This window comes from Lichenostomus cassidix, chromosome 1Aa (genome assembly GCF_008360975.1).
Source record: "Lichenostomus cassidix isolate B80296 chromosome 1Aa, HeHo_3.0, whole genome shotgun sequence".
NCBI lineage: Eukaryota > Metazoa > Chordata > Aves > Passeriformes > Meliphagidae > Lichenostomus > Lichenostomus cassidix.
The window spans coordinates 12,928,351-12,954,227 of record NC_139480.1 but is presented as its reverse complement, the minus strand read 5'-3'; the positions used below and the strand labels follow the sequence as shown (position 1 = coordinate 12,954,227).

The following is a 25,877-nucleotide window of genomic DNA, read 5'->3' as shown; positions in this document are numbered from 1 at the left end:
GTACTATCATCTGTTAATCTGGATTGAGGTTTAAGATTATTGTGCCTACTCAAGGTTTTAGGATCATAGGAATTTTACTATGGGGTCTTAGATGTATTTTGCCCTTGTATCTAACAATGACTATGTAAAAACATGATTAACTGTATAAAATTTTGGTGGATTTTTGCATCATATAATCCTGTAATCAAACATTCTTGATTTGAAGTAAAATGGAAAAATCAATATAATTATTATATTAATTACCATCTAGTATTTTTCAAAAAATTATAATCAAACTGCAAGTGAGTTTGGTGTGAGATGCCTTGAAAATAATTAATTAGGGTTTTTAAAAATTTCTTTGGTATTAATATTTCAGGTTGGAAAAATATCCAAAAATAAAAAGAAAAAACTGAAGAAAAAACAGAAGAGACAAGCTGAGCTGCTAGAAAAACGCCTGCAGGAAATAGAAGAACTAGAGCGGGAAGCTGAAAGGAAAAAAATAGAAGAAAATGTAACCTCAGCTGTACCATCAAATGAGCAAGAAGATGAGTACCACCCAGAGGTGAAACTAAAAACAGCTGATATAGAAGAAGTAGTAGATGAAGAACCTGGAAATGATGATGGTTAGTATTATTTGCTTTTACTGACCCTGAATTTTCTGTTTCAGAGGGAAAAGTAATTGCGCAGTTTTGAATCTCGTGCAGTGAACAAAATCTCCAAACTGTCCTAGATAATTAAGTTAATTTTCTCCTGTAGGTAAAATTGTAACTGCAAAACCTAAAAAGGTAAAGGAAAGTCAAACATACTGCAGAAGTGGAGAAAACCATCAATAACAGTCTACAGCTATAAAACAACTCAAAAAAGCACGTAGAAAATTCAACAGAACAGTCATCATTCCACATTAAGTGGAATAACTGAGTATCCTGGTGAATAGAACAACAATATAATGCATTTGTTTTCTATAATATTACTGTAATAGTTGGAGTTGTCATTGCTTTCCCCTTTTCTTCTTGCAGTGTTTGTTGAAATGATCTATCAGGTAACAATGATTGCAACTTCTTCACTAAAATTTTTGAGATGGCTTGTTAAAATTCCTGTTTAGTCCTGGTGATTTGGACATAATGATTATGGTCCAGCTCCATCCTGGCTTCCCTGATTTTCTTGTCAGCTCTTCAGTCCTGATAAAGGTGTAACTACTGAGACTGTAGTTCAGTTTGGTTTGGTTTTGTTTTGTTCTTACTGAGAATTTTCCTACTTCTGTGATGACTCCCTGTTGACACTGATCGAGTTGCAGGTTTTAAAGCTTACTTTCAAGGCTTCATTCATCTTCCTTTGCTAACATTATTCTCTTCTGGATTGTTCCCTCCTGAACCACTTCCCATTGTTTATTTTTCCAGCAGCTTTATTAGTCCTTTCTTCTGCCTTAAATGTAGATTTTAAGGTTTGCATATTTCAGTGGTGTTCAGTGTTTCCTTGTGTGATATCTCAGAAGTCAAGTAGTTACCGAAGAGTTAAAAATGATGAATACCTAATTTCAGTCTAGTTTATTGATGTATGATGTAAAGTGTTGCTTGCTGAAATTTTTCAGGTGAAGCCGAAGATCAGGATGAAAAAGAAGACACCGAGAAGGAAAACACTGAAAAAGATGATGATGTTGAGCAGGAACTTGTCAACACTGACTCTACAGACCCTAAGTGGATAGAATCCCCCAAAACAAATGGCCATATTGTGAACGGCCCATTCCTATTGGAACAACAGATTGAAGATGAAGACGAGGAAGAGGAAGAATGTCCAAATCCAGAGGAGTATAATCTTGATGATCCAAATGCAAAAAGTGATTACTCTTATAGCAGCTCCTATGAACAGTTTAATGGTGAATTGCCAAATGGACGTCATAAAATTCCAGAGTCCCAGTTCTCTGAATTTACAGCGTCAGTGTTCTCTGGGGCTCTAGAGTCTGTAGCTTGTGGTTCTGCTGTTTCTGAAGGATCAACTGTAACTGAAAGGGAGGAGAGCAGCCCATCTCATGACAGGAGCAGAACAGTTTCAGCTTCCAGCACTGGGGATTTGCCAAAAAGTAAGTGTTCCTCTTAGTGAGTTTCGTCTAGTAGCATGGGTGTGTATTGTAGTAAATAAAAGAGGCAGGTAAGCAGAATACAAAGGCAATGGTTAGGTTAAGAAAAGATTGTTTAAGGAAACTGGATGATTTTTCTTTCAGAGCTGTGAATTTATTTTTTTTCTACTCTAGAACTTGTTTTTGTGGGGTATTAGATAAATAAATTATTATAGAATAAATATTTGCACTGACAAGTCAGTCTACACAGGAAAGAGAAAAGGAAATCTATAGTTGCAAGTAAACATCATTCCCATAGTTTAAAGGTAGAAGATGAGCTTGAGATCATGTAACCTGCCGTCCTTTGATAACAAGGCAGTAATATACCACCTGTTAAGCCCAGTAACCTTTATTGTTGGTGTAAAACATATTTTTCAAAGAGACATCTGCTCTTGATTTGGACAAATGAAATTATAATCTGGTATGATTGAAGTGTGTTCCACTGCTTGGTACTCCGAATTGTTTTAAAAGAATTGCCGCAAGTTTGAACTTGTCTGGCTGCAGCTTCTATCTGTTACTTCTTGTCTCACCTTTTCTCAGTCATATCCAAAAATTCTGTAATATGCTGTGTTTTCATTCATTAATTACTCCTTTTGTGTCAAACAGTTCCTGTCTTAACCTTTTATTAAAATTCAGCAGGGCATGTTGCCAACCCTCAACTCATTATGGCTTTTCTATATTCAGCATGGTTTTGGACATTTAAATTCTGACCATCAGAACCACTTCAATCCAAAACTTTGGGCTGTAAATCCTGCTTGCCTGTAAATCCATTTGAAGACATGGAAGGTGAAATCTCAGTGTCATTGCAAAAAGCTGGATTTTTGCCATTGAATTAAATAGCTTTAGGGTATTACACATAGGTCTTATTTATAGTGCCAGTGGTTAAATGATAAATATATGGGTTTCAGCTTTAATAAAGGAAATACTGAGAGACTAAATCTGTAAGCGGATAGAAGAAAATGAGAGCTTAGGGAGAAGATCACCAAGATCCACATTGTCACAGATGAAGTTACTAAATTTAAGTGGAGCTGTATTGAAAAATGCAGTCAAGTGTATTTCTTGGTTTAAGACTTGAGAAGGGCAATTCACACAGTTTATTACTGGGTCTGACAGGTAAGGTAAGAAATATGCAATAAAATACAGCTCAACAGAACTGCATTTCTGGAAGATCCAGGCAAATAAAGCTTCTAGTCCATCTCCTTACACTCTGAAGTCCCTGAAACAATATACAGGAGGTTCCCAGATGCCTGGTAGTTTCATATTTTGTTCTGCTAGCTGCATATAGGCAGAAAGACTCGCTGCTGTTTTCCTGGGATGGTGTGTACAATCCTCATGCTTCCAGAGATTAAAGCTGGTTTTGTCCTCATGGAAACAGCTTATCTCCATAGCTGGAGAAACAAACCTACTTCATTCCTCCTTGATGTTATCCCATCAGTTCACACACCTTTCTTGCAAAGAAAGAAGATGGACAGTACATTCTCAGTGAGAGTTCACTTTTTTTTGCAGAAAAAGATAAAACTGAATGTTACAGGTATTAATGGCATCAGTCACAACATAGAGTATAGCATTAATAAAACAGATGAAGGTGTTTAGAAAGAAGCAGCATACAGGAGTTAAAGGCTATTCAGTATTTTCAAATGGTGCTACACCATTTTTCACCATATCTTTAGTGTCCTTTTCTTGTACTGAAGTAGACTTTCATTTGTTCCTCTTTCTCTAGGCATCGCTATACATTATTGAGTGACATGGTTTCATTTTTTTGGGGTAGTTACCTCATTCAGTGTACAACCAATTTGTGTTTAGTGGATAAGCAGTTTTTACCTTTTCCAAGTTTTTCACTGCGTGACCAAATGCCCTGAAGATAGATCTGTAATTTCCTCACGATTCTCCTCCTCCTCCTTCCAGTGTTTGAATGTTTGCTAAGTACATTGTCATGCTGAAACTGTGAGAAGTAAGGTGATATTTCTTAATTTTTATGGAACTAGGACACAGAAGTGCTCACTAATTTTGTGCACAGGTTAAGCTTCTTTGGATGCTTTTTTGTGAGTACTTTCTAAAAGATACACTGTTCTGACTTCACTTTCAGTTGTGAATGATCCATGTTTGTCAAATCCAGGATCCAAGAATTCATCTTTCAGAAGAGATGTGACATAAGATTTAGAAGTTCCTGAGAAAAACACAAAAGTGTAGGCACTTGCCTATTACCTGCTCAGAAAAGGTTGAAGAAAGCTGTTGCCTAATGCCATATTCAGATGTCTTAGTCATGAGGCTTTTTCCCCCCCTTCATTCCGCTTTATTTATTGCAGTCCTTCAACAAGATGTGTGGGAAGGATTTATCTAGCACTATCTTTTTTCTTTTTTTTTTTTTTAATGTAAAGACTACTGAACTGAGACAGGTCCTGTTATTTCTTGAGTAATGCATGTGATTGTGTTAAAAAAGAATTACACTGTACTATGCAGCATGCTTTTAAGGGAAGATTTTAATATTAAACTTACTAGTTTTACTAGTTCCTATCTTTTGAGTGTTTTAATTCTATCCTTAAGTTGGTGCCTTTTATAAACATGAGTCTTTGACTCCACGCCAGCTTTCCTAGAGGGCTGTTGTTGAGGTTGCTGCCCCCTCTGCCTTTCGGTATTTATTCCTGTGTTCTCATTCCTTCTCTCCCCTGGTGCACCCTGCCACCCTCTTTTCTGGTTGGCCAATATTCAGTGCTCTGATGAGCTGTTCAGGCTTTGTTGCCAGCAGTTAAAGCTCCCCATCTGACTTCAGTCACTCCTAATTCACCATTAGACATCCAGTATTTTTTGTCCTTGTCCCATGTCTGGTGTATTTTCCTCTTCCAAGTCTTTCACCAGTTTAACAGATCATTGGAGTCACAAGTCCTTTTGGATCTAGTAACTTTTTCTTATCTTACAATCAATTTCCAATTTAGTCTTTGTAGCTTTGGGACAAGGAAACTGAGACCAGTCCTGTGCTGCCCTGTGATTTAGGATATCTGGATTTGTTTTCTGCCTTCAAGTCATCTGCTTTCTTTCTAGTGCAGTTTAGGAGCTAGCAGGTGATATGATGAAACAGAGAAAAGCAGCACCTCCACCAGGCTGTGTTAAGGTGTCAGTGTCCCAAGAACCTCTAAAGATTGCAAGATGAATTAAAGTTCTGCTTTTTCAGTCTGGATCATAGTTGATGCAAATAGGACCTTCAGAGAACTTTGAATGCTGAATTATTTGTGAAAAGGATAGCAGCCCTCTAGACTTTCAAATTAGCCAGGTTTCAGTGAGTCTCTTACTTTACCCCTTGGGATAGGCTTAAAAAAAGGAAAAAAAAGGGAAAATCCAGATAGATTTTATTTACTGTAGCCAGGCATGGAAGTGCAGGATTTATTTTCTCAACCAACCTGTTCCAAGAACGTATCTTTCTTGTGTGTAGTGGGTGAGTTCTTGGAGTCTGAGTTTTAACATTTTCTGTCTGAATCTGTTCTGGGAAACATATACACTGGTTTTGCTCAGTAGCTGCTCTGTATATTCTAGTAATAGTAATTTGGCAGCTAAGAATGCAAAAAATTTGCACTTGAAGTGTATAAGGATATTTAGAAATCAGGGTAAGAAATCCTATTTATGTTGCTTTAATTTCTTGTAACATTCAGCAAATTATTTTGATGTCTTCAGTGTATGACAACACTGAATGAAGTGTCAAGGCAAAACTGCTTAGAGATAATGAATGGTAGGCTTAACATATTAACTATTCTGCATTTTGCTTGTGTTAGCAAAAACTCGTGCTGCTGACTTACTGGTGAATCCACTGGACCCAAGAAATGCAGATAAAATTAGAGTTAAAATTGCTGACCTGGGGAATGCCTGCTGGGTGGTAAGTGTAACTACATCACTTTAGCAGTTCACTATTTAGAACAGGTCTTTTTATTGTCATTTTTTTCTATTAATGTGGTTCTTTCTATTTTAGCATAAACACTTCACAGAAGACATCCAGACAAGACAATATAGATCCATAGAGGTTTTAATAGGAGCAGGTTACAGTACACCTGCTGATATCTGGAGTACAGCATGTATGGTAAGAACAATACAATGTGTATTTTACAAGAGTAAACCTCCTAAAAACAGTTGTTTATTTAGTGAGGAAACCTGATGGGGATGGTTTTGACATTTTGACACAAATACATTATCATAAATTATGTTGTATCAGATAGCTGCTGATGATTTCTTCCCTTTCTTTCAATTTCTCAAGCCTTCTTAATCAAAAGAAAATATTTTGGAGAACATTTCTAATTTTCATGTGATGCATTTTAAACCTGTATTCAGAAACATGCAAGTTTAGAGAGAAAATGTCTATTTTAAATGACAAAATGTAACTGAAAAAGTACAACTGCTTGTTTCCTTCTAGTCTTAAAATCTGTGCTTCTGTTAGCTGTGATTCCTTTTTCTTGTGTAAAGTAGCGAAACAATGAAATACTTTAAATTATGGCCAAGTGCAGTGAAAACATGGATTGGATTAGGCTTGGTTCTAGTCTTTGAAGAGAAGGAATTCAGTTTATTAATGTAAAATATGTGGTAACATTCTGTAGAATTAGTTCTAACACAGAACTGAAATCACAGCTTTTTAAGAGTCCTTAGAGAATAGAAAAAGTGAAAACTTAATCATGCAGCTTTCTGAAACATTCGATCATACCTCTCTGAGGATAAACAAGATGTATGCATCTTCTCATTAAAGATAGTACGTATTTCCAAAAAATAAATTTAGAAATACCTCTGCCTATTTTAAAGTGAAAACTTAATCAAATCTTTATATTTTACAAATACATGTCTGATGAGAGTAAGTGTGTGAGAAGGAGGAGGAGAGGACTCCAATACTAGACACAGTTTGCAGGCGTGGGTGATGAGAAGAATTACACAGCTAGGAGGGAGAGGAGGAGGAGGACTGAAAGGAACATAAAATCCTACACATATTACAAGCTCAGCAGGCCATGTGTTGGAACTAACTAACCCATAAGTGAAATTAAAGTGTGTTTTCTCTGGAGTTTAATACTGGCTTTTCCTTTAGTACGCAGAAAACCCATCCATTTCCAAATTTACTCTTCCATTTGGGAACAAAATGGAGAATTTTTCTATTATATTGAAAACAAAGAATATAAAGTATTCCACTGTTTGTTCTTTAATTCTTTTAATTATTCTTCTCTTAACTAACTACAAAATTATTCCAGAGACTTTTTGTTCTGTTACTAGTTGTTTTGTAAACCTCAGTTGAACTTGCTAACTTTTTATTTTATTGGACACTCTGTATTTATCTTTCTTTAAAGTTGTACCTATCACTGCTAATTTTGTAGTCTTTTAGTCTTGTAGCTAAAGGCACATAAAGCAGGCTGAGGTCTATCTAGAATTGTGTTCAAAGATAGTGGGGTACTTAATAGCAATATCACACCTAAGGAATATAATACTCTTGCAGTACTTGGGGTTGCCCAGCCTATTACAGCTGCTCCTCCATGTTATGTAAGCTTTACTGCTTTCTTCAAACTCAAGGAAAGAAAAAAGCCTAAAGCATCGCTACCACTGGAGGTGTATCTTAACTCAGATTCACAATTATGTATGAAATTTCAGTATTTCAATGAGAAGAATGTATTTCTGCTTTTTTGTTATGTAAGTTTTGCAGATAGTAAAGCATTTGAAGCAGAAATGCTGTAATTCTGTCTTCTGCCACAGTTGTTAGGTTCTTGCCCTTAAGAAATGCAGTAGAAATTTTCTAACATTACAGCACTGACATGCAGTTGTTGAATTCAGTTGTCATCGTTGTATAGTTGTGTAAAAAAACAGAGCAGCCTCTCAAGCTCATAGAAAAACCTCCTGAATCTGCTTTCATTGCTGTGTGTCTGAGAAAATGGGTCAGAGCACTGTGGATGCTGATCCTGTATCAGATGGAAAACAGCTCTGAGGTAGGGATTGCCTTGAAGACCTTAATAGCTCTTTCTGCAGAGGACTTGTAACAGAGATTAAGGGCCAGGAAAACATTGTTGATGTGGAACTGCAAACTCCCAAATAATTTATTTAGGCTGACTTTGGAAATTATGATGTGAATCTCTCCAATCCCTAAAGCAGTCAAGAACCATGAAGTGCTGGAGTGTTTTAATGTCACTACAGCCCCACTTGCTTTCTCAAGTTTGGTTTCCTTGTACCTAGGTTTGGTTCAGAAAATGCCCTTTTAGGTTGTCTTGCTCGTGTTCATATTTAATTCACTTTGTTCCATAATGTTTGTTGTGCTTTCAAAGGGATTGTCTGCTGGAGTAGGAAGTGTTTATTTTCAGCCAAAGTACAGCTTGGATACCCTGTTTGCCATGTTGTCCAGGACTCTCAAATTAGAGCAGAGATGACTTTGCTTGTACAAGTCCAGAGTCATTAAGGGCATTTTTGGAAGCAGTACTGTGTAAAATGACTGGTCTAGCAGGGTTTCCATAACTTCTTTTCTTGGCAAGTTTCCATCCATACTTTACCTAATGTGATGGCACCAAGCACACATGAATGCCGCTTAGCTTGCAAAATAGAGGATTTTCTCCATGTATTTTTTATCCATTGCTGTGTCACGTATTCTAGCTCACATCTCCATTAAAAAATGGCCAGAAAAAAAGGCCTTTCTTGGAATTTAGTGTCTGTAGGGTTTCTGTGACAGAGATTTATGTGTATATAAAATACACCAATCTTTTTATGTATCCTGGATTTTATGAAGGATGACTTGGAATGCTTGGTACCAGGATTCACCTGGGATCTTAACTTGGTTTTGATGCAGCTTCCAGGAAAGAACAGTCCTGTTTTATTTGTGTTGACTTTAGTATGGGACTAGCCAGTGTCTGATCAGGATTACTTGTGCTGGAAGTGTATGTAGTCAGAGCCATGGAAGGACTCCACCCAAACAGCAAAAGAGGGCAAAATAACTCTGTGCTAATAACCTTACAGTGTTGCTTCTTTGGTGTTATGTCAGTGAATAAGTAGTATTGAAAGCCAGCAGCTGTGAGCTGAATCTTTTAATTTTAGATGGTTTGGCATGGCCCAGTTCTTGTGCCCCAAACTTCTTCAAATCAGATTTAAAGGATGACTGTGAATATCCTCAGACCAGTACCAGTCCTCTGCTCAGGTGATCTGAGTTGCTGAGTCTCTAAGAAAAAACAAATAAAAAAAGGAAGGGAAAAAAAGAGGGTGATGCATATCTTTGGAGGCTTATAATCAGTGCATGTATGAAGTGCTGTGAAGCCAATGAAAGAAGTCAGATGTCAGTGGGCTTTTCCAGACCTTGACGGAGCTGTTTGCTTGTTTGGTGCTCAGCAAAGAGTGCAACAAAGTGTAACTTATATTTTTTTCCTAGACTTTGGTGACTTGGTCTGAGTAAATGTTGCTGACATTTGCTGGACATTTATAAGTTTGGCTAGGGAAATTGTACAGTGCCCTTTTATTTTTCTTTTAACAATGTGGCCTATTTAAGTGGAATACTCAGCTGCTCTCTTGGAAAGATAGATACTGGGAATCTCTCCACATTTACTAAATACTATAAGATGTTCCCTTGCTGTACTAAGGCCTAATTTAATTCTGCCAATAGGGAGGTGCATCTCTCATTTTCACCCAAAAAAAGGAATGGATTTGGAGCCAGCAGTACCTTTGAAAGAATTAAAAACACTCTTGATGATTTAATTGTATCATTTTGAATTTCCACATTAACAGTGTTGAGAAGGTTGTTTTCTTTAGAGCAGCAACTGAACAGACACTGAGTGATTTAGCATTTCCTAAATCCCAGAAAACATGGAACACAGTACTCTGCTGCTGCTGCTTCCAAGAAATCCTGGCAAGATAAGGGAGTTAGTACTGGCAGACGGCATCCCTTTGTATTGCTTCTGGAAATGACTGCAAGCACCATGATTCCACTGCTTTTCCTTGTTCATGCTTCTTGGATTGGAGACAGGAAAAGCACCTGAAGTGATGAATCTCATCATCTGACTTCTGTTCATAACCTTTTGTTTGAGCTTTGGGTAAGAGGTAACTGTCACAGGCTGGGACATGAACAAGACTTAAAGTTTTTAACACTTTTCTGAGGTGGCTTTTGGGGACAGTTGTGATTCCTGCAATATCTTCTCTTTGCAATAAGACCTAGCAAATAGATCACAGCTGTAGATCAGCAGGAAGTCAGAGAGAGTGAAAATTGTACTTAGTGTTTTATCTACTCAAAGAGAATACAGATGATGAAAGAAAACACTACCAGGTGTGAGGGAAAGGGGACAGACAAAGAGCTTTCAAAACAAGGGACATGCTACTATAAAGCAAGCAAGTTTACAGCCGTGGGGTTTATTCATGGCTATTTCCGTTCATGTGGGAGAACTTGGAGGAACAGAATGAAGAATGAGCAAGATACTGTAGTTAATGATGTTAAAATTAAACCTACACTACATGTAAGTGCTTGTAGGTAAATTTCAGGCTTATGCCCCCAGCTTACTTCTTTGTATGACGTTCTCTAACGTGGAGTGGAGAAGTAACTGTCCTTAACTACTCTTCCACTGTTGTAAGCAGGGAAGAAATGATCATGTCTCCATGGGATCATGAGTATCATCATGCTAGTATGTGTGAGTGGCACATACCAAAGGTGTGATGACAAGCCTCAGTCTGCACAGAAGCAGTATTTTGAGGAAAAATGGAAAATCAAAAATGTGGTTTCGAAGGGAGAAAAAGCTGGAGTTGCTATGCACGTATTTTTCAGTAGGCAGATACAGTACAGAATGCTGTTATTACTTGCTGTGCACTCTTTTTGAAGGTGGGTGGACAACCTGAAACACTCAACAGAAAATGATTTCCCAGCGGAGCTGACTTTCCAGAGCAACCACTCAGTATGTGCATGATTCCAAGATCGGAGAACAGCAAATAAAAGAACCCTGTTTCCTTTCCAAGCATCCCATGCAAGTTTTGTATATCTGGCCTTTCTTAGCAAGCATTAACCATGAAAAATGCCTTTCATATTCTTCCCATTGGTTGGCTCTTCAGAGGGAGATGTCCATGGGAGAACAAACTGTCAGCTGGTGTATCTTAAAAATCTTTTGGATCTTCTTTCCATGCTCCCACTGACCTGTGGAACAGTGTTCTGAAAACCAGGCCTATTTTTAAAGCATTTACAGTCTTCTAATTCACATCTCTTCATTTCAGCTGGGGCAGAGAAGCTCTGGCCAAGAGCCGCATCTCATCTGTCAAAATAATAATTCTGGCCTATAGCTTGTTGTTCTTTTTCAGCTGCGGCTTCAGTTCAGGGAGGCTGATGCAGTCCAAGTGAATTGTTCTTCAGTCCTCTCCCAGACAGCTTTCCCTAGGCATGCATCCATTTTTCAATCACCAGATTGAGTACACAGCTGTCACACTGTGAAAATGTAGCTATTTCCAATTGTGTGGTTAGATATGGGTCCATTATATACAATAGTGATGCCACCAGTTCTGTACTGTGGTAGGAAAGAAATAGAGCCTCTCCAGAGCCTATAAAACAGCAGTGTAACCATTTATATGAAAGGTTCACCATCTGCAGATGGAGAAAAGCAGTCTAGACTGGTTTTCTGTGATAACCTTAGGAAAGCAGTAAGCAGAAATTACCAGAACAGTCAGTAAGGATGGATGGTTGCCTTGGGCTTCTGTGCCATATGTTGAGTGTGCTGTATCTCATTTTTTATCTCCATATAATAAAGGAAGTGCTGACTTCTGTTGAGGTAAATGTCAACATTAAGTAAAAAAGTCATGGTATTTTAAAGTTGGAGTTTCTGTCAGGAAACTAGTTTTTAGAAATTAATACTTTCAAAGGGAAACTAAGTAAATATGGTTAGTCTGTATTGTAGCGTCATGGAAATTATAGACAAATTTAGGTTTAAAGGGATCTCCAGTATCTGCCTCCTTCTTGAACAAGGGTTGTGGTCAAAGTTAGGTGAGGTCACTCAGAGCCTCATCCAGTTGAGGGGTACATACCTGTCAGGATGGCATTTCTACAGCCCTCTGAGCAGCCTGTCCCAGTACTCAGCCAGTGTCACCAAAGAATTTCTTTTCCTCATATTTGGTTGGAATTTCCTGTATCTTGTTCTTCTCCACTACTGCCTTCAGGCAGTGGAGTGCAGCAATTAAATTTCTCCTTTTCCCTTCTCCCTTCTGCCTGAGCAAACCCAGCCCTGCCAGCATCCCCTCCTGCATCCTCTGCTCAGCCCCCAAAACACCTGAGGCCTGGTCCTCCCTGGCCTTTCTCCACTTCAGCAGGGTCTCTCTCACCGTGGTGGCCCCAGACTGGTCCCAGTTGGGCAGACCAGACCTTTGGTCACTGTGCTGCCCTTGGGGTCTTGGCCTCCTCTGTCATCACAGAGTGTCAGTGCCCTCCCTTATGGAGACAGAGGGTTTCATGTGCCTGCAGCTGGGTGTGAAGTGTGGGTAAGCCTTGAGAATGCCCAGGAAGTGCAGAGCAGCAGTAGTTCTGCAGCCAAAGCTGTGGCTCTCAGTGTCCAGCAGCAGAGAGCTGCTCTTCCAGCAGCACTGACTCGGTAATGGCATAGGCTTTCCGGTGCACCACTCCTTCAAACATCAGTTTAAGCAGCAGAACAACGCTGATTGATACAATCCAGAGATGTCATTGTCCTTCTTAAGGCTATTCATGTGTTTATTAATGTATTTCCAATGCTGATAGTTTATGATAAAAATCCAGGTCTGGGTTTTATACTGTTTTAAATGAGAATGAATTAATTTCATTTATCTTGCACTGTGTAGCCAGTCCATCCTGAAAATACCTGGAACATATTACCAGGTTGCCACAGATGAACCTGTGAGACATTGTGCTCCATGGATGCCAAGAAGTATCATTACAGATACTTATTATAGCCCCTGCCTCTGGGCTGTCCTTGTGTGCATCTTTCGAGAAGCTTTTCTGTTCTTACAGGGAGAGTCAGAAAACCAAGTTTGTGAAGTGCTGTGGCCCCAGCCCATCCTGGGCATGGAGTCAGAGCTATACAAAAAGGAAGAAAGAATCATCATCATTTTGAAAGGCTGTAAATTTTGCTCAGTGGGAAGGTGGTATAAATATCCCACATCCATGAGAGGTTTCAGCTCTAGCAACACACAGACTGATCTCAAATTCAGAGTATCACAGCAGTATGCTTACCTCTTGTGCTTCTCTAGAAACGGTTTTCCAGTTTAATCTTTCTAGACCCACGCAGACATATCGAGCTATTAATACTTCATTTTTGGGACAGAAACTGTATTCTTGTGTGGTCTACCTTTGTGGCTAATTTCAGCTACATTTCTGTTCTTTTCCAGAGATCTGTGTTTAATAGCAATGAGTTTCTCATTGTCCTCAGAAATCAGCCCCATGTGTGCTCTCCTAGGAAAGCTGATCCAGCTCTTCCTATGAATATGCATATTCCCATGAAGTGCAGAGATCTGGATCTTCTCTGTCTCGTCTCAGGAGAATAACAGTGTTCTCTGTGTTGTGTTCAGAGATCTCTGCTAGTGATCACTTTTGGCTGTTCTTAAACTTTATTTCAGTCTTTGAGATTTTTTTCAGCTGTAAAATGAAAACTGTCAGTCTTGAGCAAAGAGTAGAATAAAAATAATGAATGACCATTTATTAGTGATAGTAACTTGAGAAATTAAAGGCTTATTCATAGGTTCAACAGAAATGTCAACAAGGGGTGTTCTTGTTTTCTTGGCTGCTATGTGTGATGGCAATGAGTTCTGTTGGCTGTAGCCCACTTGGATGACACTGCAATTCACAGCTAGAAGAAGCCAAGAGCTCATAAACAGGCGAAATTTACAGGTGATTTAGCAACTCCAGGTTATAAATAGGAACAGAAATATGTCTATTTTCAGGAGACAAGTATTTTGTAGTAAATGTTCTAATAGAGTGAAATCCCGTCCTAGAATTGTGCCAGGAAGCTCTGCCTCATTTTTGGAATGCTTTTCTGGATCAGGTGTTTTCCTGTGTCTTGGACATGGAAAATAATTTAATGTTTAAACCACCTGGAAAGAATTAGATTCCTGTGGCTGCTTGGGCAATTGGTGAGCCAGAGCTGAAAGAGAATAGTTTAACAAATTAGACCAGATGAATCCGTGTCTGTGCACAAGTAGGGGCTCTCACAGTTGCTTTAGTGCTTTGCAGCTTTTCATAATCATTACACCCGTAAAGAGAAAGTCACTTTTGCTCTGACCTAACACGGGGTTAGCATCCCATGGAAGCATTGCCATGCCCCGAGGGGATCCGATGCCCTGGTGTCTCTTCTGGATTCCCCATTAGTGTCAGTCTCATCATTTACCCCATCATTGCAGTATTTACTTTGATTACATCTGCTTCAACAAGAATGCTTTTTAAAAAACTCTTCTAGATTTAGAGTCATCAAAGAAACTTACCCTGTTGGCTAATTTCAAGTGATTAATTATAGTCATAAATAGATTTTATTTGTGATTCAGACATTTTTAGTTGAGTCTCCAGCATGTAATCTGACAGGTAAATAGCCTTCAGATACATGTGTAGCTCTCATTATGTATTTAGAAATACCTGACATGTTTAGAAGTACTTCACACTATCACCAGACAACACATGAGTCTGTAAAGCCATGTTTGACATGGGCTCAGTCCGATGGCTCTCCCCACACCAGTGCAGCTGCACTCTTGGGAGACACTTCCTCGGCAGCCTGGTGGAATGCTCGGGCTGGGGGCTGCAGGGAGGGGCTGCACTTCAGCCCTGGGTGATTTCCTTCCTTCATCCTGGCTGCATGGGCAGGAGTGCCTGGGGTGGCCGTGCTGCTTTCGCCTCCAGCCGCAGGCGTGCGCAGGGCTGGACACTGGGCTGGACAGGGGGCTGGACAGGGGGCTGGACAGGGGGCTCTCTGCAGAGCCTGACTTCATGCTGCCTGCTGCACTGCAGGAATGATGGTCCCCAGGTAAGTGGCCTCTCCTCGTCTTAGATCCAGCCGTAGGCCTCGAGCTGTGAATGTTAATTCCCTCTTGCTTCTGAGATATTTGTGATGTTTTGCTGACATCTTACGATGGAAAACATTACTTCTGAAGTACCCATAGCAGTGTCTGTTATGTTGTAGGCGTTTGAGCTGGCAACTGGAGATTATTTGTTTGAACCACACTCTGGTGAAGACTATTCCAGGGATGAAGGTATGACTCTTTCGAGGTACTATAAGACTTCATGTTTTCATACTCCTCTTCTTAAATTTCCAGTGAGCTTACAGTGGGGTTTAAGTTTTATATATGAGTAGAACTGTTCATACACATTGTTTTCAGAATATAAATATGATTTTTTTTCTTTTTAGTTTTAAGTTCCACCACTAGCAGTGGGTGGGCAAAAACTCCCTTCTGCAGATAATCATCTACTTAACAACTGCCTGAAGGAATTAAACTGCCCTTCTTGTAAGATTGCATATGTGTGGAAACCTGATTGAAAATAACAACATTTTAGTTTAGAAAAGAAACTACAAATTTGAACTTTACAGTATTTCCCTTTTTAAGAGTGACACTGGAATAATGTTTACATTTGTATTTTTATTTGAATTAGGCAATTACTAATTTATTTTTTTAAATCAGAGTTAACTCCTGCTTCCATCTGTATACCTGTCCATTTTCATGCTTGTTTGCTTGTAAATGCTCTTTGCAGTGGTAATGTGGGCATCATTCATTATTCCTAAATGCTACTAATGATGCCAGAGCTCTGCTGATCCTGGAAACCTCTGCATGGATTTGCTGCAAACATTGTTGATTTGAAACTATTTCTGATTTTTTACTAATTCCAGTTTCTTTCCTCTTCTTTTTTATCCCATCCTTTCCCTGCCCCTTCCACTCCCGTGTCCTTTTTTTCTCTCCCTCATAGACCACATAGCACACATCATAGAGCTGCTAGGCAATATCCCAAGGCACTTTGCTCTATCTGGAAAATATTCTCGGGAATTCTTCAATCGCAGAGGTAGTACCTCTTCTTTTTGAAAGGTGCCGTGATGCAGACAGAAGTGGAATTGCTGTTGCTGGTTGTAGCATGTCCCAGTGAGGAGCATTTCCTGAAAGCACACAAGAAAATTTTCTTTTTGAAAAGCAAAATGCCCAGGAATTTCTGAAAAATTCCTTTTTTTTTTATCCAAGTGTTCTGAAAAATAACTATTGGTACATTTTAAATTACGTAGCAAAAGTTGTTTTTGGCAGCTGCCACTCAAACGTTGTTTTGAGAAGGAAGTTTTGCTGAAAAGCTTCTTTCCAAAGTAGCCACTGAGCAAGCAGTGTGCACCTGTGTTTTTTACCAGGATCAATCTATTTCTGTCTGTACCGGGCCAGTGTTAGTGTGTGCATGCAATGTACTGATTAAACTGTTGTATGTTTCTGTTTTGCTGGCAATGTTCTCCAATGCAGACCACATAGCATTGATCATTGAACTGCTGGGAAAAATCCCTCGAAAATACGCTATGTTGGGGAAATATTCCAAGGAGTTTTTCACCAAAAAAGGTAACGGTATTTATGCAACACTAATTTAAAGCATAATACTATCCAAAAGGAGAATGTGTTCATTTATGGGTACTGAAGAAATATATCCATTTAAATGGAGAGCTCTTACTAAAGAAGAACTTTGGTGTAAACTTGGCTTTCTGGGAAAAGCCACAATTTGCAGTATTCATTTCGATATTTCATTTAAAATTCCCTTGGGGATGTACTCAGCGAAGTGTGGCTGTTAACAAGTGTCCATGTGAATCTGCTGTCTGATGTTCATGTAAGTGTGAGGACTCAGGTGATGTGTAGCTTGTAATGTGGTGGAAAATCATCTGTCAGCAGCTTTGGCTCTTATGTGGTGATCCAGCAGGTGCTACTGGTAAGGAATAACAGGTTATTAACAGAGCTGGGAAGGGAATACATGAGCAGTGGACACTGAGCTGAGCGTGGCTGCTGTCACACAGCAGGCAGAGCAGATGGGGGTGTGCCAAGCACTGGAACTTTGTCTTTGCCCAGGCTGCTCTTAGAGGCAAGTTTTTGACACGTGGGGCAATGTGGTGATGCCTCAAGTGTCTTCATCCCCTCAGCATGAGACAGCACTGTGCTATATGGAGCAACAGGGTCTGTCAGGAGCATCCTGGTGGGGGAACCTCCAGGGCTGTCAGCCGCAGCTGGGATGGGAGGGAGGGCACTGTCCTGCTGAGCAGAGCTGTGGATTGCCCTGCCCCTGGCTCCCTGTGCCTGGGCTGTGCTGTGGGCTGGGCTGGTGCAGCCACAGCTGCATTGAGGTGTTGGTGTCCTGGGGCTGAGGCAGCAGCACGAGGCTGTGGGAGCTCAGGGTGATGGAGCTGGGCATGATCAGGGATTCACCCTCCCGTGCACGAGGGCTGCCTATTCTGTGCTGGTACTGCTCATACAGCAGGGACCTCCGTGTGCCTCCCTGTCCTTAAGGAGGCTGTTAATGGCAGTGCAGTGCAGAAAAGGGCAGCAGCGATGATTGAGGAGGGAGCAGTTGCCCTTTGGGGGAGCCTGAAGTTCCTGGGGCTTTTGAGTGGGGAGCGGAGAGCGTTGCTGGAGGAATTGTAAAGGTCTCCATAGTCAGGAGGTTAGTGGATAAGCTGAAGACAGAGCTGCTGTTCGCAGCACCCGCCATGTAAGAGCTGGGGGAAAGCCAGTGAAATTTGCAGAGGATGGCTTTAAAACAAGTGCTTCCCTGCACAGCTGGCAGTGAGCTTCAGGAGCTGGCTGCCATGGCAGGCAGAGAGAGAGGCTGTATCAGCAGGCTTTAAACAATCTCCTGGTAACTGAGATGTACAAATTTGGGGCCCACGGGTCTGTAAATGTATAAAGCAGTAAGAGGGCTGGGCATGCATCACTCTGCAGCACCTCCAGACAGGGATTGCAGCTACTGGAGCGTGTCTCACATTCCTAATTTTCACCTTACAGCAGAAGGGTTGGCATTTTCTAATGATATCATAGAACTGTAAAATGTGACCTAACAGTTACTCAGTAACTGCAGTGTTGGCAGTGCACAGGAGAGGGCAGTTTGTAAAATTCCTGTGATGTGGAGAGTTTTCTAGTGCTTCCATGAGCATCTTCAGCTGCAGAGTGTCACTGTTGCCCTCTAGGGCCTGAACGTCAGTGACATTCCTCAGAGGCACTGGGGGTGCCTCTTAATCCACAGGGTGGAATTCAAGGTGGAATTAAAGACTTGGTTCACCATCCACACAAAATATAAGTGTAAGTTTGCTGTGGAAGATTAAATAGATTGGATCCCACCTGTTTCTACTTAAACCAGAGAATCTCAAATGAAGACAAAGGAGTAACACACCAAGCTGCATTTTCTGATCTTACCAGTTATTCTACTGTTGCAAGCTGGGGAAACTGAAATGCTTTGTGGAGTAAAAATGGAGGTGGCAACTATCCTGCTCACTTGAGCACCTTTTTTTTTTTTTTTGCATCAGGCACCAGGCATTCTTTTCCTTTTCCCTGGCTACCCCAGTACTGCCAGCCTCTGGTGTCCCCAGCTGGGATTTGTGTGTGGTGGGCTGGCAGGGTGTGAGGGATAGGCTTCAGAGTTAGCCAGCAAGCTGCTGCATTTGCACTCAGGTGCTTGTGGCCTGAGCACTGGAGATCAGAAGCCTGTGGTACAGGCCTGAGACACTTGGGAGAATTTCTTGCTGTGGTCTAAGGGTGGGCTTAGAAATGTTGCTGTGAGCTCCTGCTTTGAAAACATCAGCCTTGAATGAGAATCAAGTTTGAGTTTTGCTCCTGTCCATAAGCAAGTCTGACCTCAGAGAGGTGCTTTAAACATTTGAGTTGTGCTGCTGAAGTCACAGGCACAAAAAGAAGGGTGTTAGTAACTGAATGAGTTTACAGTCCTTTCTCAGTAATTGCCTGAAGCAGTTTGTGACATTCAAATAAAGTGCATTTAAAAGGGAAAAGCATTTGTAATTATTTCTTACACTACAACACAAATGCTCACATATTTTTGAAAGGTCTCATCTTTATTGAGCCAAATAATAACTCCAGGGAGTCCTTTTCTCCAGTGTCTTCATGGAAGCTACTTTGACTAAAAATTATTAATATGTTTTGGCACTAAAACGTAAAACCCTCTTGTATTTTCTAGACCTTGGTCCCTTCTGTTTTAATTCTGGTATTTGCTAGCCCTGTTTCCTTGTGAGTAAATCTGTGCAGGATGCTGGCCAGGTGGTGGCTTTGCCCATTGTAAATTGAATAATGAGAAGCACTCATTGTGATGCTGCTCTCTTACTCTCCTGGAAGGGAGTGAGAGGGCTCCCTGCAGCCTCCTCACTGTACCTGCTGCACCAGCCACGTTAGCTCTTGGAACCATGTCATAGATATGTAGCAGCAGATTATATCCCATTGCTGCCTCCCCAGTCCTTCACATCATCCATGTCTTATTATTCAGTCATCTGTCCTCCTCTTGCCTGGTGGCACATCTTAAATTTGTCAATTTGTCTTTGATAAATTTCATAGGCTAGCTCTGGTTTTTTTTATTATGGTCAGCAAAGAAAGCTTTAATTGGCATTCCCCCCCAGCTTGGTCCTTAGAATTTTTTTTAGTACTTTCCTTCTGACTTAACATTCCATTTTTCAGAGGGATGATTGCTGCCTCTGCTTTGGCAACAGGAGTTTTACAGCTCTGACAACTCCGTTGTCCTCTGTGGATTATCTCCTGTGTGCTTCGCTATCAAAAATCCTAATAAAGAGCTTCTCTTAGGAAGTTCTCACTATGACATTTTTAGCATGTCTTTGAAAATTCATGCTAATGGCCTAAATACGGAAGGTGTCAGACTGGTGGGGCCCATGCTTTTAATTTCTCCCTTAAATAAAGGTACAGCCTTGCTCTCCTCCAGCTACATGGTACAAACATCTTGAACTAGATGAAAATATGTGTTGGCAGATGCCTCCATTTCCTGTGTTATTCTCATGCTTCAGGATGGAAATGAGAAGGACCCACATGAAAATTAATTTTTAGACTTTTTTGTCCACCTGAGTTGTGTTAATTGTCTTTTTTACACTATTTTGTTTCCATAGTTAGCATCATGATCCTTATTGAAAACTGAAGCACAATAATGTGTAGCCCACACACAGATAATTTTTACTGTATCCTATCTTCATAAGTGCTTTTAGAATCCTCACAGGATTTCTTGTGGAAAACTTCAGTCCACAGTGCTAAAGTAGTTTGTTCCTCAGCAGAAAAACTCTGCTGAATATTGTGCTGGCCTTTCACAAAATGAGGAGTATTCAAACAGCAAGAACACAGTGGCACCAGGAGCCTCATCATGGAATCTTACCTTATCAGATCTGAGGGAGGAAAGATGCTGGAAATGACAAAATGTGAGTGCAAAGACGAAGACAGTGCTGGATGGGAACACACACCCACCCTCCCCCAGAGCTAAGCCTAATTTGGTACATGATTACAGCAGCCCTTGCAATGAATTCTGGGAGCTAGAGAAGCCATGGACATGATTATTTTTTTAGCAGTTTTTTGCTTGCAGTCAGTAACAAGTCACTTTGCTATCACTTTTTGGCAGTATTCGAGTTCCTGCATTCCTGTTTGCTACCTGTATTTGTACCATAATTTGCTACCTGTTCTTGTAAGTAGTCACCAATATACACTTTTGGAAACCTTCCAAAAGGTAAGATTGTCGGCAGTTAAATTTCAGAGTTGCACAAAGATTTAAAGAGCTGAGAGTGAGCCTGGAAATAAATGTGCTGCTCCAAGATGTGCTGTTCTTTCTGTTATGTGGGTCAGTTGTGGGCCCAAAGCAGAGCTTTTTTGTGTCTGTGAGTACTGATGGGATGTGCTTGTACTGTGCATGTTCACACATCAACTAGAATTTGCCCTCTGCTGACATTCCTGGCTGTGGGCAGCACACCTTGAGTTTGTTACCAGCAGGACTCTTCAGTTTGCGAGTGATGGATCATTTGCACACTTGGTCTTGTGGGGACTTTGTGACAGCAGCTGGAGAGCTGCTTTTTCCAGCACTGTACCCTGCCTAGCACCCACTGCTGAGGGCTGAGGCAGCAGAAACAGGGCCTGCTGAGCCTTTGGCTGTTCGAATCCATGGCACTGAGATGCTCAACCTGTGAGGCAGTCAGACATGGATTACATCTTCTGCCCTGGAACTTATCTAGCCACAGGGATGTGCCAAAACTCTGACCTGTGAGCTGATGTCTGATGGCATTTTATGGGCAGTAGGTTACAGTCTGGGACAAGTGCCAAGCTGACAAACCAGTTGGCTTACAACTAGCATGGCCTGAATGCCTCCATTCCGGGTGGTATAGTGAGCTTGTGAAGCCTGCTCAGCCTCCAGGATTGGGTGAGACACCATCACTCTCAGTGCAGAAGCACCACAGGGGTCTGTCAAAGGCTTTTTGCAGTGTCCTGTGGAGACTGTCTGGCACAGATGCATGCCTGAGAAGAAGGGAGATGGACATGGGCTGCATTAGGAGTATAGAAATACGGCAGAAAACAACTGCCCTTGTGTTCCAGCTGGTCCCCAGAGATCAGAGGGGCTGCATGTGGCAGGGCTGAATTACTGATTAGAACAGATCAGGCACTCTTAAGTCTGGTCACATTCAGTAAGAACTTGGATATGCACAGATTCATGACTAGTGTGGTTTGTTGAAGCAAGAGGTCAAAGATTCATTAGGTTGTTGGTGACAAATGCACTGGATCTACAAAGTGTAGGTGTATAGCACAACATACAGGTGTTCTTGGGCATAGTCTGATACAATCAGAAGGCAGATGTTACCAAAGAGATGTCCCTGCTTTGGGGAGGAGAGAGGAGCAAGCCTGTCAACTTGCCTGCAAGGTGGAATCCTATTCTCATCATCTGTGAGGAGGATTTCAAGTGCCATATTTGCACTTCTGGGAGAAGTGAAGGTGCAGCTGTTACCAAATTCCCTTTTACTGCCATCATGAATGGTGAGAAGGAAGCCACATCACACGTAAGTGAGGGAAGCTGAGAGCCTGGATTGCAAAGGCTGTGGGTCTCATGCAGGGTGACACCTCAGTGTCACTCCCTTCTGATGGCAGCAGTGAGGATCATCTGGCCTGACAACTGCTTGCCCCTCTTGTGCCCACGGTAATTCCTTCACCGTGTTCCTCATGGCACATCTCATGGCTTTGGGCCTCATTCCTACACAGTGGAGGAGCAGGAAACTGAAAAGTCTTCCTTATCACGCCAGATGACCTATAGACAGACCTGGGTAGTGCTGCTGGTTGGAATGGCAGAAGGGTTCTTGCCTCCTCCCTTTTGGTCTGGGACACATTGCCAGGCTGGGGAAGTCCCCCTCTTTGAGGAAACACTGGTCTTGCAGCTGCTGCCACCACTTGTGTTGGGGGTTGGTTGAAAGAGACCTGGGCAGCAGCAGGGGCTTCCCTCTCAGGGAGGATTCAGACCAAACTTCCTGGGGCTGTTTGCCCGGGAGATGGAGCAGAATCTCTGGAGCACCAAACTTCTGCTTGGCTTGGTTAGGAATAAATCAGTGCTTTGCTGCATTGCTGGCAAATGTCATGTAGCGAGGCAGGGACCTGCGTTTCTGAGACCTCCATCTTGGGATTGGAACAGATTCTGTGAAATTTGGGTTCATTGGCTCACTGAGAAGGAAAGGCCTGCAGTGTTGTTTGGCCATGGTGTGAGCATGAGTGTGAGTGAGTGCCTTTGTGCACGGGAGAGCAAAGACAGCGGGAAGAAGCAGTGGAGTCCAGGCGTAACCTACTGCTGGCTGTAGCAATGGTTTCTTGGCTTTGACATCGAACATACTCGTCTCCTTTGAGGACCTCAAGCAAGCTTGGTGTGTGCTGTCCTTCCTGAACAATGATTCCCAGCCTGGTCAAGGTGCTGTGAATGGAGAGTGGGAGAAAAACGGAACAGGGATTAGTCGTTGACATGGATAACGAAGTGTTTTTCTAATGCCATTAATATTTCTGTTTGCAGGAGAGCTCCGACACATTACCAAGTTGAAACCTTGGAGTCTTTTTGATGTGCTTGTGGAGAAGTATGGTTGGCCTCATGAAGATGCTGCACAGTTTACAGATTTCCTGATCCCCATGCTAGAAATGGTCCCAGAGAAACGCGCTTCAGCTGGAGAATGCCTTAGGCATCCGTGGCTGAATTCTTAGCAGAATCTTCCAGCTGTAAAAAAAAAAAAAAAAAAAAGCCAGCAACCACTTTCCAATGCGTTGGACCTAAATGGTGACTGTCACAAAATCTCTAGCAGGATCACACGTGAGCTGGCTTCAATCCTCAGACCTTTATTTTGCTTGAGGTACTGTTTGACATTTTGCTTTTTGTGCACTGTGTTCTTGGGGAAGGGTAGTCTTTTTGTCCTCAGCTAGTAGTTTACTCACCCACTTTCTTCAGAAAACACTTAACGTGTCTTTAAGCATTGTTTCTTGTGTTGTGTGACATTCAGATGTCAGATTTTTGAACAAAAGAAACTTCCCCCCATGTGTTTTGGCAAGTTTTGTAACTATTTATGAAAAAAAAAATATTTTAGCTGATGCATATTATATAATTTACGAGTGTAAGAAATTTATCAAGTCAGAACTGAGTTACGGCAAGGAATTGTATACAATTTTATCTTCTGGCAAAGGGATGTCATTCTTGTATTATAGTGTATGTAAATGCACCCTGTAAATGTTTATTTCCATTTAAATATGGGACTGGGGACTCAATTTCAGAGTAAAGCGACTAAGTTTTAGAGAGCTTTATAGCAAACCAATTGCATGTAGTGGACTTTAAACTGCTTTAAGGAATTGTGTAAACTTTCTATTCTGTAGCAGTTCCTGTTCATTGGGTTTTAAACAAAGTGGCTCTGGTTTACAGGATTTCATTCCCCAAATGGCACTTTAAAGGAAGGCTAGACTTCTTTCTAATAAAGTATGCATTATCATTTAGCACTCCCTTTTAGAACTTTTGCCTATTTAAAGTGCTTTTAAGAAAAGAAAAATAGCAATTTCCCTTACAATGTGATAGTGAAGACATGGTACCATATGGTGTTGCCTTTTTATAAGCACTGTAAGTTGTACTATACCTTAAGAAAAAGAAAAAAAATTAAAAGTAGAGCATGAGAACCACTCTCTGTGTAGAATTACTGATCTTTTATAATAAAAGTGTGTGCTTGGCATCAGTTAAGGAAGGATATAGCTGCAGATATTTACAGTGCAGTGGGTAAATAATCCAAGAAGCGAGATCATGCTCATTCCATTCATAGCTTTACATGTTTCTAAAACAAATTGCACTAGCTTTATTCTTTCCCATCCGTAGACATACAACTGCCCATTGTAAGTTGCACGCAACAATTATGTGTTTCCTAGGAAAAAAAGCTGCATAGGCTGAAGCTTATAGGCAATACAGATTTTAGAATGTACAGTACGGAGGTGTGTTTGGGCCTCTTTTAGAAGTCAGTGGGATGAATGTAAGCTTACTCCTGATCTTCATGTAACTACAGTGCCACTTTTTTCTTGACTTTGTCCATATAAAATTTATTCACATGCCTTTGCAATAACTAGATTGTGAGAAGATAGCCCCATGCTGTAACAATAACCAGTTGTTTGAGGTGCTTGCAGTTGTCTAATTAAAGTGTTTTGTTTTTTCACAGTGTTGCTGGTCATTGGAATCTTTGCCTAGCCACAGCTCAGCTGTTGGGGTGCTGGAGGGGTGGGAGGTGGGAGCTGGCTTGCCCTGGCCAGAGAAAGGCAGCTTCTCGTGTTCATTTATGAAACACATCACCTGGTGTCAGTCAGAGGAGGGGCTGGGTGGGAGTGGTTTGCTGGGTGAAATGTGACCAAAAAAAAGCGTCTTTCCTACCAGCTGTTAAAGTTCTGTAAAACAAGGCAATGATTGTCCCATCCGAAGGGCTGGGGCAGCCACTCCTCCGCAGAGAACTGCCAGGGCAGTGCAGTGCGACACACTCTGGTCCGGGGAAACTCATCCAGTGCCGAGGCTCTGACAGCAGTTGGGTTTCAGGACCGTGTGCCTTCACCCTCATCCCTGGAACTCTGTTAGTGGCTGCACGGACAGCGCTGGGCAGAAGGACGATGCCACAGTGGACTCAAGCTGGAGGTAAAAATTATGTTCAGTTTCACACCCAGCCTAGCCCTGTTGCTGCAACCGGTTACAAACGCGTTCTTGCATACATAGGAAATGCTGGCTCTGGAATGGAGGGCCGGGGCAGGCCGGGGCCCGTGAGCAAACACAGGGCTGGCACAGCTCTGCCCTCTGCCTGGCCTTGCTGCTGCAGCAGCACCGGGGAGTCTTGCCCAGGCCTCGTCCTGCTCCCTCCCCGGTGTGCAGCTCCCTGTACTGTGCTCAGACCTTGCCAAGCACAGCTGGGTATTTTATGTTCTCTTGTATTTGAAATGATGATGTCACATCCTGATGGTGTGGAAGAGGGGCAGACAACCAGATCTGAATGCTGGGCTGGACATGATGATGCATCTCTTTCTTCAAAATGAGTGTCTGAGTGACTGCATAGAGGGTGGGGTGGGGTTTTCTGGTGTTTTTGATAGCCTAATCCTGTCCTACTTCATGTCAGTGCAGAATGTAAACTCCAGTGTGCTGCAGAGCCAGCAGCTGTTCAGGAAAGCATTTCTAGTGTATGATTTTAACTAGCAACATTTTTCAGCAATTAGAGTCAAATCTGAGGTGCCCTCCCCCCACATGTTAAAAAGAATTACCACTTTTTTCAGTGGGTAGGAGCAGCCACTTCCCCTCCTATCCCATTTCAGCTTTCCTCACACGCAGGTTCTCCAGTTTGGTCTGAGGTGGAGCCAT

General features: G+C 41.5%; 1 protein-coding gene across 4 annotated transcripts in view; it reads left to right on the top strand.

Annotated features, from left to right (window-relative positions):
- The window catches only part of SRPK2 (SRSF protein kinase 2), a 131,408-nt gene extending 106,709 nt beyond the window's left edge, over positions 1–24,699 (top strand). For 2 of the 4 annotated variants that reach the window (XM_085040460.1, XM_085040464.1), the window contains 8 exons: positions 356–602; positions 1,568–2,056; positions 5,857–5,957; positions 6,051–6,158; positions 15,181–15,250; positions 15,960–16,052; positions 16,490–16,582; positions 23,037–24,699. In XM_085040460.1, coding sequence (XP_084896586.1) covers positions 356–602; positions 1,568–2,056; positions 5,857–5,957; positions 6,051–6,158; positions 15,181–15,250; positions 15,960–16,052; positions 16,490–16,582; positions 23,037–23,221 — 1,386 coding nt within the window. In that variant the 3' untranslated portion in view covers positions 23,222–24,699. The remainder of the gene's footprint in view (positions 1–355; positions 603–1,567; positions 2,057–5,856; positions 5,958–6,050; positions 6,159–15,180; positions 15,251–15,959; positions 16,053–16,489; positions 16,583–23,036) is intronic. The other 2 variants (XM_085040483.1, XM_085040475.1) reach the window with 2 other exon arrangements.
- Positions 24,700–25,877: the final 1,178 nt, after the last annotated feature.